At 46.4% G+C, this 18,430-nt stretch overlaps 1 protein-coding gene across 1 annotated transcript in view; it reads right to left on the bottom strand.

Moving 5' to 3' along the window:
- The window catches only part of mgaa (MAX dimerization protein MGA a), a 31,705-nt gene extending 17,050 nt beyond the window's left edge, over positions 1 to 14,655 (bottom strand). The window contains exons 1-3 of the mRNA XM_085342418.1: positions 14,162 to 14,655; positions 4,429 to 5,519; positions 820 to 2,503 (exon numbers count right to left, since the gene is read on the bottom strand). Of these exons, the coding sequence (XP_085198544.1) occupies positions 820 to 2,503; positions 4,429 to 5,459 (2,715 nt within the window). The 5' untranslated portion in view covers positions 5,460 to 5,519; positions 14,162 to 14,655. The remainder of the gene's footprint in view (positions 1 to 819; positions 2,504 to 4,428; positions 5,520 to 14,161) is intronic.
- Positions 14,656 to 18,430: the final 3,775 nt, after the last annotated feature.

The raw sequence follows: 18,430 nt of genomic DNA, 5'->3' as shown, positions 1-18,430 counted from the left end.
AGAAACACGCTTTGCCGATCCATCAGCTGTTCGTAACACTTCCCACAGTGAAATGATGCACCTGCTGTTTTCTTTGCAAATTTGCATCATAGGATTGTTTTTTGTTTTTCCTGCAGTATATAAAAACTGTATCTCCAAAATAAAACTATGAAGACACTCAAAATAAATTTCCTGTTGTTGTAAACTATTTTTTGCAACTTTATTGTATTTAAAGTTTTGAGGGATAAACCTCTTAAATTTCTCCAAGTAGAAATATATGTAAACAAAACAAAAGCGATTTTCAATATTTTTTGTAGTTTATTGCACTTTTTTGCAATTTATGTAATTACTATGGACTTAATGCATACATATTATTAAAATATGGGCTATAACAGTTGTATTGATGTATAGCAACTTGAAATGCTCCCACAAATGGCACTACAGCATGTAAAAAAAATAATATAAGCTCTGGTGGACTTGGTTCTATAGTACCCGTTGCCTACTGGTGGTGGTCAGAGGGCCCGGTGGCGCCAGTGTCAGCCAGCCTCGCCTCTGTCAGTGCGCCCCAGGGTGGCTGTGGCTACAATGTAGCTTGCCATCACCAGTGTGTGAATGTGTGTGTGAATGGGTGGATGACTGGATATGTAAAGCGCTTTGGGGTCCTTAGGGACTAGTAAAGCGCTATATAAATACAGGCCATTTACCATTTACCATTTAGGTCTTAAAGGGTTAAATAAATATCGTCAAATAATCGTGATCTCAATTTCAGTGAAAATAATCGTGATTATCATTTTTGCCATAATCGAGCAGCCCTATGATCAGTTATCTATCCAACGTTACCTTTGAAGTGAAAGAGATGAATAACTGCTCCTCCACTTCCTCCAGGTTCGGCTGCATGGTCCTGTAGGTGGAGTCGTCCACCTCGCTCTTGCCAAGCCTTCGCTGCCGAACCTCCTTCTTTCGCTTGCAGGGTTTTCTGGCTGGGAGCGGATGGACCTGCTGAGAAGGTTCATGTGTTTCTGTCACAGGTAAGCAGGGAACAGCCGCCGCCTCAGTGTTCGAAAACTCCACCCCCATCCCGAGGTCGACGTCATTGGACAAAAACTGCACGAGGTCAGCGAGTGAAGGCGTGGGAGAGAGTCCGTCGCCGTCTATTGACGAGAAGGTTGGCGACAGAGGCAGTTGAAGGGCGAGTGGGGATAGCTCTGCGGGGAAGGGCAGCGACTGTTCGCTCTCTGGGAAAGATGCCGGAGGATCAGGAGCAGGCATGGAGGTGTTTGGACTCTGTGGTTCAGGGTCCTCAGGTAAAGTCTGCGGTGGAGGCTGAAATGTTGTGAATGACGTGTCTACGAAGGACTCGGGTGGAGGTAACACTGTATGCCATTTAAACACAGACGGGTCTTCGGTGTCCTGCGAGTCTTCAGGAGGTCCTGCTGCATCACATGCTTCAGAGGCCGCAGAGTCGAGCTCTAAAGCGATCGAGGCCGGCAGGTGAGGTAAAGGTTCTGGAGAACTCGCAGGAGACATCGGCTCATAGCCGAAGGACGAACACTCTGGGTCAGGAAGCGAAGACCTCAGGGTGGGGGAGTCTAAAGGTGGTGTCGATGATTCAGGTGGTGTTTGTGGTGAGTTCGGGGAACATAACACTGTGGGCGGGGCGGCAGTAGGAGGCAGTGAAGAGGTAGTAAGAGATGCCCCGAGGGAGCAGAATGGCTGGTTTAAGCCGGGTAACACTTGGGTACTGTCAGGGCCTCTCGGCTCTGGGCCCGGGCTTTCGGAAACGCGAGCCGAGCGGTCGTCAGTTCTTGGACCCAGCAGATGTGCAGCAGCAGCTGGACCGGGCTGCTGAGGAGACACTGTTTGTCCAGAGACATTAAAAACCATGTCAGCTAGAGGATCTGTACATCCGGAGGTCGTGAGGTCGGGCTTCAGGCTGCCGAGATCCTTGGAGGGATATGCTGCACCGGCGGTACCTTCCCAAAGCGGATGTGCAAAAGAAGCAGCAGAACTGGCCAATACGGACAGGCGCTCAGGAGGAGCTGCCGGGGCCAGAGAGTCCGGTTTGTTCTTTGTCTTTTTAGAGTGCTGCCTCAGAAAGAGAGCGAGCGCCGGCAGAGGCAGCCGAGCCGGCCGCTTGTGCTGCTTCATGGCTGTCTCTGTTGTAGCGTCTGGGTTAGGTCGGTGCTCCAAGTCCTCAGAGGAGTTCTGGGATACTTCTGGAGCAGCACGACCAGGACCACCCCTCCCAACACCATCGTTACAGTTTAGTGAATTCAGCGACTGCCCGTCGTCCTTAATGGTCCCTCTTATTTCACATTTCCTTGGAGGTGCTTTAACACATGTACTGTCTTTAAGGGCTTCTCGTCCTTTAGCTTTTACACTCGAGTTCTTAGTGTTGGTTTGCTCTGCTCTGAGAGAGGCGCTGTGATTGATGCCGAGCTGCTCCAGGTTGCATCTCTGCAGTGAAACGTGAGCTTCACGAATCAGCTCCGAGAACAACTTCTGAGCTGGACGTGAGACGCTGCTGAGGCAAAGCAAACGAAAACACTGGATTAGTGACATCGGTGTTATTTATGAGGTCAATCAAAACCTGCAGCATTAAACTCGTTGAGAGGACTGTTTACAATCAAGCTTCATACATGGAGCTAAAATTAGCCCGTTTCCTCCTGTGCAAAGGGGTTTGGGATCTCTGATTCTCTGTGATGTTGTATTTGTCTAACTTTAAAAAAAAATAAATCAAGTAAAGGCTTCGGAGCACTGTTTCTTCTTTTTTTAAGCATTTAAAAATCCCTTAATAATCTTATTTTCATGGTTTTATTCACTTTTACTCATGCAGAACGGTTCTCCAGGGAATAGAAGAACCGCAAACTGACCCGCCACCTCAGCCTTTATGATTCTCCTGCAGTGTAACGATGTCACAAACATCTCCTCCAACTTCAGTTTTGAATGCACCAAACAACCACCATCATGGAGGCTGTGACACGTCTGATTTGCCGTTAACCGCTGTGTTAGCTGATTGGCTGATGGTGAAGAGGAGAACTCGACATCAAGAGGACAGAACCTGCCAGGTAGTCTCTGAGTTCCTTGGCTGGAACACGGACAAAGATGTGGTTAGCACCTGGTTGCAGACCTAGATCTACAACCAGGTCTGCAGGTCACACAGCAACTCAAGTTTGCAGATAAATGTTCAGTCATTTATCCAGGGGAAGAATTCCAGGGAGAGCTCGGTTCTAGATGTCCTAACAATCATTGCATTGAGTTTTTCCTTTCCAGTCACCTTTCTCACTCACTGTGTGTCAACAGGCCTCTCTGCATTGAATCATATCTGTTATTAATCTCTGTCTCTCTTCCACAGCATGTCTTTATCCTGTCTTCCTTCTCTCACCCCAACCAATCACAGCAGATGGCCCCGCCCCTCCCTGAGCCTGGTTCTGCCAGAGGTTTCTTCCTGTTCAAAGGGAGTTTTTCCTTCCCACTGTCACCAAAGTGCTTGCTCATAGGGGGTCATGTGATTGTTGGGTTTTTGTCTGCATGTATTATTGTAGGATCTACTGTACAATATATAGCACCTTGAGGCGACTGCTGTTGTGATTTGGTGCTGTATAAATAAAATTGAATTGAATTAACAGATATTCAGTCATGTGTGACTGCTTCTATGATACCCACAGACTGCCAGGAGCAAAACAAACCAAAAACCATCCCATAATTCAGACGCTAAAGTACTGGGTGCGAACACCTGCTGGGCTTCACGAACCAGAGCTGAACATTTACAGCAAGTAACTGGGACCATCACAGACTGCTTTGTGCTGTCGTTATGGAACAGATAAAAAAATAAGTGTGTTCAAGGTAAGACACTAAAGATCAGGAAACGGTGTGTAACGCTTTCCTGAATATTCTGATGGACAATCAGAACAAGACGCCCTTGGTTCGGTGGGGAACCAAAGACCCTCAAAATTCAAACGTTGCCCCAAAACTGCTCCCATTGAAGAACTTTTACTTTCTAGTTTCTCTGGAACTCTGGCCCTTTTAGTTCTAAACAAGTACAGCATCTCTCCACCAATTTAAAATCTCTGCAAACAGTTTTTGAGTTTTCAGCAGGAAGGTGGAGATCCATCAAACATTTATTCATGTCACCATCGATTTGTAGTTTGTGCATGAAACTAAAGCTTGATGTGTAGCTCACACAGGTGGCTGAGGTGGACAGCAGCAGTTGGGCTGGTGGTGGGTTTCTCAGAGGTAATCCACTCTCTCCACTACCTAACAGACCCACCCCAGCTGCTGTGGCACACAGAGATATTTCTCTGGAGGTGCTCGTCAGTGGAAGAACGGTTACGACACACCGACGGTTAACATGAGCCTAAACACAGGAAGTCCGCTGGCTGACTGGAAACACGTCTTTCTTACACACCTGATACTCAGTACAGAGAAACTAAAGAATCAAAGTCTTACCCCAAAATCTGCCCGGGGGGCATGGCAGCAGGCGGATCTCTGTTTGTAGTGGAACTGTCTTTGAGGTCTCCGGGCACTGAAGGTTTGGACTCCACTGATTTGGAGGCTCGAGGTTTGTGGCTTGCCAGCAAAGACCTCAGGCTCTCCTTCACAGGAAACTGCTCAGCAAATCCTCCTTGTTTATGGAACGGATCCCCAGAGTTCGCTTTCAGTTTTCCTCCCCATGAACCAGACCCGTCCTCCTTCAGTCCCTTAGTGAACGGGTTGTAGTTGACCTTCAGCTGAACAAACCGAGCGTTCTGATAGGCTGTGACCGCCATGAATTCAGTCTGGGGGAATGAGAAGGTAATGACACCGGGATCACTCAGTTTTATGTCTTTAGCAGCTTTGTCTGTCTGGACCACGTGCAGTCGCGGTAGGTAGCGGTGCATCGGATGCAGAATAGTGTTCCCGTCTCGGTCTGAGATGTTGTTTGTGAGCTTCATCCTGTAAAAGGACACCGGACTCTGCATCCAGTGTTGGCCCGTCGCCGGGGACTCTAGATGAGCAAAAGGCTGACTCTTTGCATGCCGTGTTCCTTTACCATCAGCTTGCCAGTTCTTGCCGGTCCATCTATAGTGACTGTTGTCTAATGGCTGGACGTCCATCATCAGAGTGTACCTCCTGGATGGCTGCAGGCCGGAGATGCGGAAGCGGCAGTAGGGGAACATCCTGCTGCCTTGTTCGGTCAGAATCATCTCTGTTCCACATCTGAAGAACACGTTCCACATGCTGTGGTTCTCCAGGGTCACTGTGATGCCCCCGCAGGTGTTCTCCGGTGGCAGAGTGTCCGACTGAGGCTTTTCGCTGGCGGGATGTTTCTGCTCAGTGCCCCTCCTGACAGCCTGCTCCACCCCGCCTTCGCTCGCCTTCCCGGGTTTCGGGGTGACGCACCATGACAAAGGGGGGCTGCTGGCAGCGGTTGCTGTTGCAGGGGTGGTCGCCCTTTCCTGATGGAACACCATGTTTTTCTGCTTCTTCTTAGAAGCCATGAACAGGTCCAACGAGGATCCTGGAGTTTATTCATCTGCACGACAGGTCAGGACAGCATCCTGAAAACAAGAAGCACAGAGTCAATAACAGCTGCACAAGATGCTCAAACAGAGTCCGGTGATGTGTTAAAACATCATCCGATGGTTTCGTTAATGCCCGAATTCTCCACACAGAACCACAGGATGCACCTGGATCACAAAGCTGAGCTGTCAGGACCGTGAGCCCTGGAGAGGATATCAAAGACCCCCTCACACAGACTTTAGCTCCTGAGGACCCGGCCTTCGCGGTCTACGTGGGCCGGGTCCTCAGAAGGTCGGGTAGGCCGGAAGTAAAGGGCTGTGAAATTGGACGGTCTAGGCTTCAGATTTACGTCACCGCTGTCTTGGTGGAGTTTAATAAACTCGGCCGTCTGCTCCTTGCTGTCTAAAATATAACAGGACGCTGGAGTAAACTCGACCATCTCACACTTCTGTTTAATCCGTTTTCTGTTTGACGTTTATTCAACTGTGTGAAAACCAGAACTTAATCTCAGCCAAACCGATTTACTCAGGAACACATAAAACACTGAAAAAAGCCCAACAATAACATTTTTAAGTTATCTGAGTGACGTATATACAGTGTTGGGTAACTTACTTTTGAAAGAACTATGTTACTTCATTACTTTCAAAGTAACTATGTTACTTCGTTACTTTGGTTTTACTCAGAATTCTACGGTGGCCCTGAGAGGCCAAACGGACTGCAACTTCAGAAAACACTTGCAAAAGAAAAACGCTGCAAAAGCACACACAACACAACGGAAATGTTTCTGAGGAGACAATAACCGGACGGACCAGTTGCACAAACCAAAACATGTATGTATGGCTGTATCCCAATTCAGGGTCTGCAGCCTTAACAGTCCTCAAGGGCCGCGTACTTAAAGACCGCTGAGGCCGGAAGTGCGAGGCTTGTGAAATGGGACGGTCTAGCCTCCGTTGCGCTGCCCAGGTCGCCTAGCAACCATGATACTAACAGCTGGAAACGTTTCATACAGCTTTGTTTGACAGAAATGAAGGAGAACAAAATGTTTTATTGTTCGTTCATGTTTTATGACATCACTTTGATTAGTTGAGTATCTGAGGCTGAGACCACAGGACTGTAAAACATGATAGTTGGGCTTCATTCCTGTGCTGAACAGTCATTTCAAGATTAGTTAGTAAATAACAATTAGCTGATGTTGTTCATGAGACTAAAATCATCTCACTGTGGTAATGTATATACAATATGGCCAATATTATAGTTATTGTCAGATTATTATGATAATAATAATAATAATGGATTGGATTTATATAGCGCTTTTCAAGGCACCCAAAGCGCTTTACAATGCCACTATTCATTCACTCTCACATTCACACGCTGGTGGAGGCAAGCTACGGTTGTAGCCACAGCTGCCCTGGGGCAGACTGACAGAAGCGAGGCTGCCATATCGCGCCATCGGCCCCTCTGGCCAACACCAGTAGGCAAGTAGGGTAAAATGTCTTGCCCAAGGACACAACGACCAGGACAGAGAGCCCGGGGATCGAACCGGCGACCTTCCGGTTACAGATACGCTTCCCAACCCCCTGAGCCCGGTCGATACATTACAGCAGTGAACATGAACTCTGTGCCAAATACTGAGCTTCAGTAAAGATTCAAGTTGCAGCTATTTATATTTCCTATCACCTTAAATCTTCACTCAAAGACACTCAAGTATCTTTGACAGTGTCTCTATAGATGTATTATACAGTGGGGCAAAAAAGTATTTAGTCAGCCACCGATTGTGCAAGTTCCCCCACTTAAAATGATGACAGAGGTCAGTAATTTGCACCAGAGGTACACTTCAACTGTGAGAGACAGAATGTGAAAAAAAAAAATCCATGAATTCACATGGTAGGATTTGTAAAGAATTCATTCGTAAATCAGGGTGGAAAATAAGTATTTGGTCACCTCAAACAAGGAAAATCTCTGCCTCTCACAGACCTGTAACGTCTTCTGTAAGAAGCTTTTCTGTCCGCCACTCGTTACCTGTATGAATGGCACCTGTTTGAACTCATCATCTGTATAAAAGACACCTGTCCACAGCCTCAAACAGTCAGACTCCAAACTCCGCCATGGCCAAGACCAAAGAGCTTTCGAAGGATACCAGGAAAAGTATTGTAGACCTGCACCAGACTGGGAAGAGTGAATCTACAATAGGCAAGCAGCTTGGTGTGAAAAAATCAACTGTGGGAGCAATCATCAGAAAATGGAAGACATACAAGACCACTGATAATCTCCCTCGATCTGGGGCTCCACGCAAGATCTCATCCCGTGGGGTCAAAATGATCATGAGAACGGTGAGCAAAGATCCCAGAACCACACGGGGGGACCTGGTGAACGACCTGCAGAGAGCTGGGACCAAAGTAACAAAGGTCACCATCAGTAACACACTACAACGGCAGGGAATCAAATCCCGCAGTGCCAGACGTGTTCCGCTGCTGAAGCCAGTGCATGTCCAGGCCCGTCTGAAGTTTGCCAGAGAGCACATGGATGATACAGCAGAGGATTGGGAGAATGTCATGTGGTCAGATGAAACCAAAGTAGAACTTTTTGGTATAAACTCAACTCGTCGTGTTCGGAGGAAGAAGAATACTGAGTTGCATCCCAAGAACACCATACCTACTGTGAAGCATGGGGGTGGAAACATCATGCTATGGGGCTGTTTTTCTGCCAAGGGGACAGGACGACTGATCCGTGTTAAGGACAGAATGAATGGGGCCATGTATCGTGAGATTTCGAGCCAAAACCTCCTTCCATCAGTGAGAACTTTGAAGATGAAACGAGGCTGGGTCTTCCAACATGACAATGATCCAAAACACACCGCCCGGGCAACAAAGGAGTGGCTCCGTAAGAAGCATTTGAAAGTCCTGGAGTGGCCTAGCCAGTCTCCAGACCTCAACCCCATAGAAAATCTGTGGCGGGAGTTGAAAGTCCGTGTTGCTCGGCGACAGCCCCAAAACATCACTGCTCTCGAGAAGATCTGCATGGAGGAATGGGCCAAAATACCAGCTACTGTGTGTGCAAACCTGGTAAAGACCTATAGTAAACGTTTGACCTCTGTTATTGCCAACAAAGGTTATGTTACAAAGTATTGAGTTGTATTTTTGTTATTGACCAAATACTTATTTTCCACCCTGATTTACGAATAAATTCTTTACAAATCCTACCATGTGAAGTCATGGATTTTTTTTTTCACATTCTGTCTCTCACAGTTGAAGTGTACCTCTGGTGCAAATTACTGACCTCTGTCATCATTTTAGGTGGGGGAACTTGCACAATCGGTGGCTGACTAAATACTTTTTTGCCCCACTGTATATAAGAGACAAATGTCGTTCCTTCAGTATGCTGGCATTACTAAATTTGGCTCAATGCTTACATACATGTGTAAAAAGCAAATGTACGAGCAGTGATAACTGTGTCTGATAGAATGAAGAGTAGACTGATGTATGAAATATTCCTTTATTGGGTGAGAAAATCAGACCATGTCATAACTGCTTTAAGTCACACAGAATAGATATCAGAGCCTTAAACAGGCTGACTTCTGCTAAATGGGTCAAACTGGGCAGAAAGTCTACAAACACATAACATCCTTATAGAATATGATGTAACACTATAGATCAACTTAGCTCAGAATATATAAAGCATATAAACAATTACAGCAATATGATGCAACACACACAGCAGTGCTACTAATCCAAAATACTCAAAGCTTCATAGAACTGAAACAAACATTTATTTTTAGCTCCATTCTGCTGCTGATACATACTTTAGGTTTCTGAATATAAAACTTGTTGCTGCCTTTCATAGTGTGTAACTTGAAGGCCCTGAGTACTTTCTCCCACACTGAAAACACTGGAATGATCAAATTATTTGAACATTACCTAATAAGACTGATTCAGGACAGACAATTAGTTATTCTAAACTTTCCTAGCAGTCCTTCACAAACAGGGAACAGTCTGTCTATGCTCTCCATCTGTCAGCTGCTGCTGGCTCTTCCTCCTCCTCTTCCTCACACACTGCTGAGTTTGTCCTGGTGTATCATCAGGGGTGCAAAGCCTCACAGCTGATGAGCAGCAGTGGGTCCCTCAGTCTGTCCTCACTCTGGACACTTGCAGTTGTCACACATGGAAATCAAATGTGTGATAAGCTGCAGGATTCAAACACAAGTGTAACTTATAAACACATGTTCATACTTTTATTCCACAATCAGAGAGAAAGAAATAGAGAGAGAGTGCAGGACAGACAGACAGGTGACAGTCTCAGGTGTATACACTGCTACAAAACAGCACCAGAGAAGGAGGATTTAGTGTTTGTGTTATTACGAAACAAGAAGAGTTCCCAGATGGTACAGTGGACACATGTGTGACTCCTGTGATTAAAGCATCTTTCTTTCAGCTTAACGAGTGAACCGTCAGCTCGTTCAAACACATGTTAAAGTCCGTTTGGCTCGACACCACCGAACAGAGGCAGAAATATAACATAGCTAACATTAACAGTGCAGTGAATCCTGCTTGTGCCGTGATATTCAGGACTGCAAACCGAGCAGCATCACTGACTTTTAGCTTGTTGTGTTTGTGGATATATGACTGACTTTAATTATCCACAAAATCATCACATTCTCTGTAAGAGATAGATATATATAGATATATATAGAGAGAGCGAGAGAGAGAGAGCTAGAGAGAGAGCTAGAGAGAGAGAGAGGTACAGGATTTCAAACAAAGTAAACGCTGAAAGTACAAACATCACTAATGTCACATAACTTTGCCGACATGTGGCCAACAGTAATGTTTTAATGTTCTTCATTATTAAACATTTGCACATAAATAAGTGACATGATATTTACTACTTACTTTTGAAAGTTTACTCTTCGGCTGCTCCGCTTCCACTTCTTTGAAGTGTCTCCCAGTCCCAGTGCACTTGTTAGCATTTTTTGGTTCGTGCAACTGGTCCGTCCGGTTATTGTCTCCCCAGAAACATTTCCGTTGTGTTGTGTGTGCTTTTTGCAGCGTTTTTCTTTTTGCAGCATTTTCTTTTTGCAGCATTTTTCTTTTTGCAAGTGTTTTCTGAAGTTGCGGTCCGTTTGGCCTCTCAGGGCCACCGTAGAATTCTCTTATTAATGTGTTGCTTCCAGCAAGGATGCCAGTGTTCTAGCTTGCTTACATGTTAGCACTATCCTGCCACACTGCACTGTGCCACCTAATGGCAGTGTGAGTGCAAGTTAATGATGAAATTAATGAAACTAAATTAGAAATTAACGATGTTTGTTTTATGTGTCACTTTTTTTTCCTGTCTGTTTTAATCTATTTCTATTGTTTCAACCCTCTACAAATGCAAACACGTCATTTTGGGGTTGATGCAGCAGTGTTATAAATCTAATCTAATCTATCACTAGGAAGAAGCAGTGGATCCTAAAACAAACAACTGGACCGTCGTCGACTGACGCCATGATTCTAGCTAGATTCTAGACTGCAGATGAGCTGCATATGTGTTTAGTAGTAATTTGTTTTTGTAGAGGGTTAGCAAAACAACCATGTTTGAGGGTGTCGCCCTGGCGCTAACCAAAACGCTATTTAGTCGAGTGTGACATCATTCCCAGGTCCGTGTTCCGATTTCCGAGGTCAGTCGAACGCAACACAAGTAGTAACGACCCCATCTAAATCCCAGTAACAATAAATGCTTTACTGATTTTGGCATAATAACTAGTTACCGTGCTCATTACCACAATAATAACGTAGTTACTGTAACGCATTAGTCCCTACACTGTTTATATATCATGTTTAACCTGAGTAGCGAAAGACCGCGGGGGTCTGAAAACGATGTGCGGGGAGTACACTGTTTTCGAGGCTCGGACCTCTCGGCTAGCTATTGAGCTGGTGGGTAATAGACGTCTGCTTATTCCTGCGTCTTCTGGGATCTTACAAAGCTTCAAACGAGGTGTCGACGATTTTGATCGTCGATGTAATCTTGACAAGTTGACTAATCGTGGCAGCCCTAATTCAGACCGTTAAGTTCAATACTGGTTACTGACCAGTTACTTAACAGAGCAGGCACCAATGAAAATATCAGACAAGCACCATCATCTGTGTGCATGTGTATTGCCAGTTTGCTGATAGGGGAATCGTTTCTCTGTTATTTTTATTCTTTCCTCTGCTGCACAGATTAAACAGGCCTTTATTTCTTGTTGTAAATCAGCAAACACTGACCTCAGTAACACGATCACCACTGAATCTTTAGACGCAAACATGGTTTTCTTATCCATCGTATGCTTCATATACACCAGAGTCTGTTAAAGCTTTTGGGTGGAGGCAGGCCCTTGCAGCAGAGACCTCTGTAAGCTTAGCTAGCGATCACACGGGGAGAGAGCGGCAGCGACCAGACATCACGGGAAAGACGTTTTTTAAGTTCAATAACTAGATGATTTTTAACTGATGAACAACAGAAACGAAACAAAATCACAGATTCTGCTATAAAAACACAACAAGACATGGTGGACATTATGGTGAATCAATAGCTGTGCATAAATATGTTTCTATATACATTCATTTAAAAAGTGCGTGTTTCAGTTTGGGTTCCACGCTGAATCAGGAACGTGACACAAAATCATGTCCCGTCATCACAAAGGACACGACAAGAAGCCAGAGCGGGCTGAGCTTCAACCTCACAAAAAATACTCTGGACTGGGGCTGGGCTATCTCATACCGTTCACGGTAATACGGTGTAATTTTGGGCAACGATAGGAAAACGAAATATCGCGATAGAATATGTGTAAAACGCGCATGCGCAGTGCCTTTGTTTACATACGCACATGGCGGCAATGCAGAATGAGAAGAGCGAAAGCGGATCATTGAATGAAACAGATGAACCAGAACTGGTTTGTAAAAATGCTGCAGCTTCACTGGTGTGGAACTGGTTTAGTTTTCGTCCGTCAGATACACAACAAAGCACTATTTTCGGTAGAGCATGCTAGCGGGCCGTCGTTATTACCGTGTTGTTTGGAAAATACGGCACACTTAAAATCAATCCTTTGATTTTTCTGAAAGTTGACAGTGCCCCTTATAATCCCGTGTGCCTTATGTATGAACTCTGGTTGCGTTTACTGACCTTGAAACAATTTTATGTACACGGCGCTCGAAAATCTGTCAAAGGTTTCAGTACGACTTTGCTGAGCTACGAAGCCGCACCGCTGTACCGCGGAGTGATACGTACTGTGCTTCAACATAATATTACCGTATTGTGTGTGTATAACCTCTTTTAAGTTTTGTGGATATTATACATGGTTATGCTGAGGATATGTCGGTCAGTTTCCACTGGAAATGCCTTTTGGTTAAACTGTCAGCAACGAATTTGCATTTGCACTGTTACATTTTTATATAACTTTATTGCATATAAAAAACAGCTGCTTGTTTAAGTGAAAATACATTGATGGGGGTTTTGCACTAATAAAATTGTGGAGTTGTAAAGCATTTTGTCTCGTGTCAATTATATCGTCAGTTATATCGTTATCGCAAATTTTCAAATGTATATCGTGATAACTATTTTTGGTCATATCACCCTGCTCTACTCTGGACGAACATTTACTGAAACATTTTGTGTTATCATTGCTGAAACTGACATCCTGATTGCAATCACGTTAGCCTGAAAGTGCTAGCTGATAATGCCTACCGCCACGTCACATCCAAATACAGTCAGGTATGGTCACAGGGTGTGTGATGTCATGTTGCAGGATGTTTACCTGACACAGGTGTAACCTGCTGACGACCTACTAAATTGAATTTCATTGTGCTAACCACATAAGATGTATAACAGTCATAATGAGTGAATAACGAATTCTGGTGAGCTAGCCAGTGCTAGCACTCGCAGTCATGTGTGGTCAAAAATGTCAGACTGCAGGCTTCGTAACAGGTAACTGTGCTATCTTAAGTCTCATATACTTTAGCACTGTAGTGTTCACGCTAACTGGGCAGGTTAGCTGCTATCTGCTAACATGTTAGCATTGCAGCTATTATGCCACCTGAAGAAAACAGAAGTCTTGACAGGATTGCATACTAAGGTGTGCTTTCTGCAGGTGTTACAATGAAGTCCAAGTAGTCAGTTTTTAACAAGTAACGCAGACTCTTACAGGAAGCTCTAAAACACAGCCACATCAAGCCCTGGGTAGCAGCAGGAGGTCTGAGGGACACTGAGGAGGTCTCTGGGCGCTGGAGCTGCTGACTTTAGTTTAACTCACCCGTGAACGTGGCAGAGCTGAGGTCAGAGCATCTCAGAAACATTCAGGGCGCAGACACTGTGCAGCCTGCTAGCTCTGTGCTACTTTCCCGCCCTAACCCCACACTAAAAACTACAAACTGAGGCCCTCGGCCCTGTTCCGCCCCTAACCATGACCCATCTGCCCTCACCTGGCCTCCTGGATATAAACACATCCGCAGGAGCCGCGTGCTAACCTGCCCTTTAAACTGCACGTGCTCACAGACACCCGAGGTTCCGGTGAAGCAGCGCGCGGACGCGGAGGTTCGGTCTCGGTTCCGCTGGGCTCGTTGTGCTCCGTGCCGCCCTCGGAGAGCAGCTAGCCGCAGGCCTCACCGAGCTCACCGTGGCTGCCGTCACCCCGAAGCTCGGCCACGCGCTCCGGTACCGACGCAATCGTTACCTTGTGTTCGCCCCCGCGCGCCCGGCGCTTCCGAGGGGCTCCGTGGATCCGTTGTTCGGGTTCGGTGGTCGGCCTGGCCGCGGAGGGTCTTTAATGGTGGGAGGCAAACAACAGCGCACGCGGCGTCCTCCGCAGTCACGTCACCTCCGCCAGTACTGCGCAGCCTCCGCCGCCATCTTGGGGCCGCAACCTGGCTGTGACGGCAGGAATCCCCGTGAGCAGCGGCCGTCGGAGACCCGTGAGCGACCGCGGGACTCGAACGTGCCTTCCGAGAACACAAAGATGACTCCGGTGAGACCCCGCGGCGCGGCTTGATCCCAGGCGGCCAGCCCGCCGCCTCCCGGGGCTCCGTGCCGTTGGTTCGACCCGGACTCGGGCCGCGGGCTTGGGGCGAGCTGACTCTGTTTAGTCACACTCCGAAGCGAAACCGAGCCACAGCACGGGAACCACAGCTGCCGCCACACTACTCACGTGACCACAGCTGGATCATTCAGCCCGCACTGATACTGCGCGTTCCTGTGTCTGTGTGCGCGCTTTATTTTGTGCGTACGGGGTTCACCAGGTGCCCCGTTAGCTCACGGCTAACACTAAGTTAGCCAGGTGTGGCTGCCGCCCACCCGGCACGTTATAAATGCACTCATTTATAACACTCACAGGTAAGTCACGTGACACAGCTCGTGAATAAGTAATCTATTACAATAAAACATGTAGTGCAGGTAACAGTGTGTCCAGTGTTTAATAGGAGTCCTCTGATTACTTTGTCTCTCTGTTTTAAGCACAAGTGTGTGCCTCTGACCTCAGTGTCACCTGCATACCTGCCCCCGGGCTTCTGCAGTTTAACATAACGTTGTTATGAAGAATGAAAGTACAGGCGTGGTGATCAGGTGTGTGTGAGAGCTCTGCACGGTCGGACTTGCAGCCTGGAGGAGGAGGAGGGTGAAGCTTCATGGACATAGTGAAGGACTCAGCGGGCTGTGGTTAACTGTAAAGGGTGGAGGCTTTTATAAGGTGTAGATGCAGAGGGCTTCACACGCGGAGCCTGATGAAGATAACAGGAAATTCAGAATTTTTGGATTCACGCGTTCAGCAGCAGGTTTCCTGGTTTGATCCCAGGAGGGATCATTTCAGTCTGGAGCAGTAGCGAGCGGTGAGTGAGGATTATTTTAGTGTTGCCGAGTCGCATGTGTGTTCAGTGACGGTGCGCGCTTTGGGATACGAGTACAAGTGCAGCGATCTGATTGGTCAGATCTGTTTATTCACAGCCAAAAAAATCCAAATGTTGAGCTTCATCAAAATTTTGCGTCCTGTGAAATCTCGCGGTCTGTGTGGGCGCGTTAAGAACAGGTAAAAAGAAAAACACTCGTGTGTGTGTGTGTGTGTGTGTGTGTATAGAATTTTATTCTCAGGTTTCTGCAGCATCTCCGTGTGATGGCGCAGGTACGAGTACAGGTGTGCTCTGAAACTCTGGAGACCTTTGAGCACAAAATATCTGGAAACCACAGCCGCGAAGACAGACTGTAAAACACCTGGATAAACAATCACCATGGAGTGTGACAGGTAGCTGGAACCAGAACCTCCACAATGTTAGTGTTTGTCCTGGGGAAATGCGCCTGTCAGGTAAACTCAGCTCACACTTTCTACCTGGAGTTCAAACATTGGCCGGTAAACACCTGACACCTCGTTTAAACATCTCTCAGCCTGATTGGAGGAAACCGTGAGGTCAGGACAGCGCTTAAGTCTGCACGGGAACAGCAGTGAGGTTTCTCCAGAGTCTGCTCCCTGACGCTCCCCACGACAAGCCACTCTGGGCGTCGGCCTTTGGTCACATGTTGGCGTTTTAAAGAAGAAGAAACTCTGCGTTTACCTGAGGAAAACTGAGATTTAACCTCGTCGATGGTGTGCACAGCTATCTGCTACTTTTTTGCTGCGTTATTCTTTCTTTTTTGACCAACATTTCTGCACAGGTAGGGTTGTATTGCCTTGAGCAGGTATTTTAGTATTTTTGATCTTCTAGTTTAGCCAAACTTCACCTGCAGCTCAAACGTCCCTGGTGGCAGGTGAGGCTTCAGCTTCTGCAGCAGTGATCAATAACAGTCATTGACAGGTGATCAGGTCCACGTGGAAACATGCAGAGGGTCAGTCTGAGAACAAGCGTGTCTATGAAAGTGTGAAATATCCAGCTTCTGTCCCAGCGCTGAACACCTCCCAAAACCTCCATCCTGATCCTCTCCACAGGTCTGTGCGGCCTCCTCCTGTCCTGTGGCGCCTCCTCCTGTCCTGTGGCGCCGCCTCCTGTGGCACCACCTCCTGTGCGGCCTCCTCCACACCGTCTGTTTCTGTGTGAAGTCTGAAGAACCACAGCGAACTGGGATTAACGCTGTAATCAGCTGATCATCGTGGAGTTTCCGATGTTAACCAAACTGACTAATCGCAGCGCTGTGATGTCATCAGTACACCAGATCCTCATATTTAAGAAACCATGAAGGTTCATCTCTTGCTGTGATGTCACAGCTGTCATCACAGCGACCTGATTGGTCAGTTTATGGTTTGTGTCGTTGTGTCTTCAGGTCTGTCGGCACGCTCAGCTGCTCCTTCAGAGTTAAGCCGCTTTTTTTTTTTCTCTTTTGTGTAGTAAACCAACATAGTTTTGCTGTTGTGAATTAGAGTTAAGGTATTCCTCCCAACTCTGGCACTATAAAGACAAGACATAGCAATGTTACACTTAAGACATAGCATTAGGGACTGCTTTGGCCTTCCTTATAACCCTAGCCACCATCCTTATTATCCCAGTTAGCATAGTCACAGTCGTTAGTATAGACAGAGAAACAGAGAGCAACTTCTGGAGCTGAAAAGAAATGCATTGCCACTTAAGACTGGCTCCAGAAGATGGCCAGCTCTATAGACTAAAGGACTAAACTGCACAGATTTAGGGCAGATATAAGCATGTTTGCACTGTAGTATGATCAACAGGTCGAATTTAGGTATAAATTCACCCTTTAAGTTAACCCATTAAATTATCTTAATGATATTTCAGTTCATGTTAACACTGATTAGCAGATATTTATACCTGTGTTAAACCCATAGTGTCTGTTTATACAACCTGCTACCTAAGCAAATTCACACTAGCTGCTAAGTTAGCGCTCTACTTTGTTGCATGAATATTAGATTTTACAACAAAAAACAAAATTCTACATTCAAAACAGGATAATGTATAAGTGAGTAGAATTAGCCTTTATATACATTAAATCCAAATCCAAAATCAGAACATAGTATAGCTTTGGCCATAGAGTTAAGCCGCTCTTGTTTGCATCACAACCGACGTAAACAATGAACAAACCAGCAGTGAAACATCCAATCACAGCACAGAACCACGACCCGTCTCAGAGACTTGGGATCGCTGTCTTAACCAATGGGCGGGGCCTAAGTGCCGCACTTGATGCTGAAGCTCAGTGTGACGGTCTTCATGTGTTTTCCCGTTTATTCACACGGTTCGTTTCTCACCGACCTGCAGGAACGTTCTGCTTCCATCAGAGCGCCGCCTGGAGACCAGGCGCAGGTGGAGCAGTGTGGTGTTCTCTAAATGTCATGTTAAACAAAAGCAACACGGTCCTCCAATCAGCTAATAGGAAGCAGCTCCACCCTGATGATATCATAACTCATGTTCAGAGCCGTTACATCACAGTTATCAGGAAGCAGAGCGGCGCCACACGGCGAGGCTGCCCTGCAGGTTTAGTGTTCACAATCACAGCGACACACTCACATACACACACCTGCTGAATGACATCACAAATCTGTCCAATATGAGGTTATTTTAAATATTTGTAAGCCTAAAACCTGACAACAGTAAAAGGTTTTACATCACTAACACTGAACATGTATGACGAGGCATCCTCTACCGTGTCACACGTCAGATTACCGTCACATCATAATCAATAACCTGAGCCGTCGCCTCTACGCCCTTCAGCTTCCTGTCACATGACATGTCAGCAGAGGAAATGTCAGGCGCTGCAGCAGAGCGCCCCCTGCTGGAGTGAATAAACGCCAGGGACCAAGTCTCAGTCCTTCAGACCACAGACTGTAAATGAATGATGGAGCTGAACTGTGAGGTCAGAGGTTACCATCTTAACCGCTTCCTGTCCTAAAACGCGTCTGGAAAAACTTCAGCGAGCTCACAGATCAGCTGGCTTCTGTCCAATCAGACTTCAGAGTCAGCCCCGGATTAAACAGGACGCAGGTGTTACCTTTACATCCATCCTTTATGTACAGTCT

The sequence above is a fragment of the Diplotaxodon limnothrissa genome, linkage group LG19, assembly GCF_057381915.1.
Source record: "Diplotaxodon limnothrissa isolate DT_005_m linkage group LG19, D_limnothrissa_male_GT1.1, whole genome shotgun sequence".
In the NCBI taxonomy this organism is placed as follows: domain Eukaryota; kingdom Metazoa; phylum Chordata; class Actinopteri; order Cichliformes; family Cichlidae; genus Diplotaxodon; species Diplotaxodon limnothrissa.
This window is presented reverse-complemented; position numbering and strand designations above follow the sequence as displayed.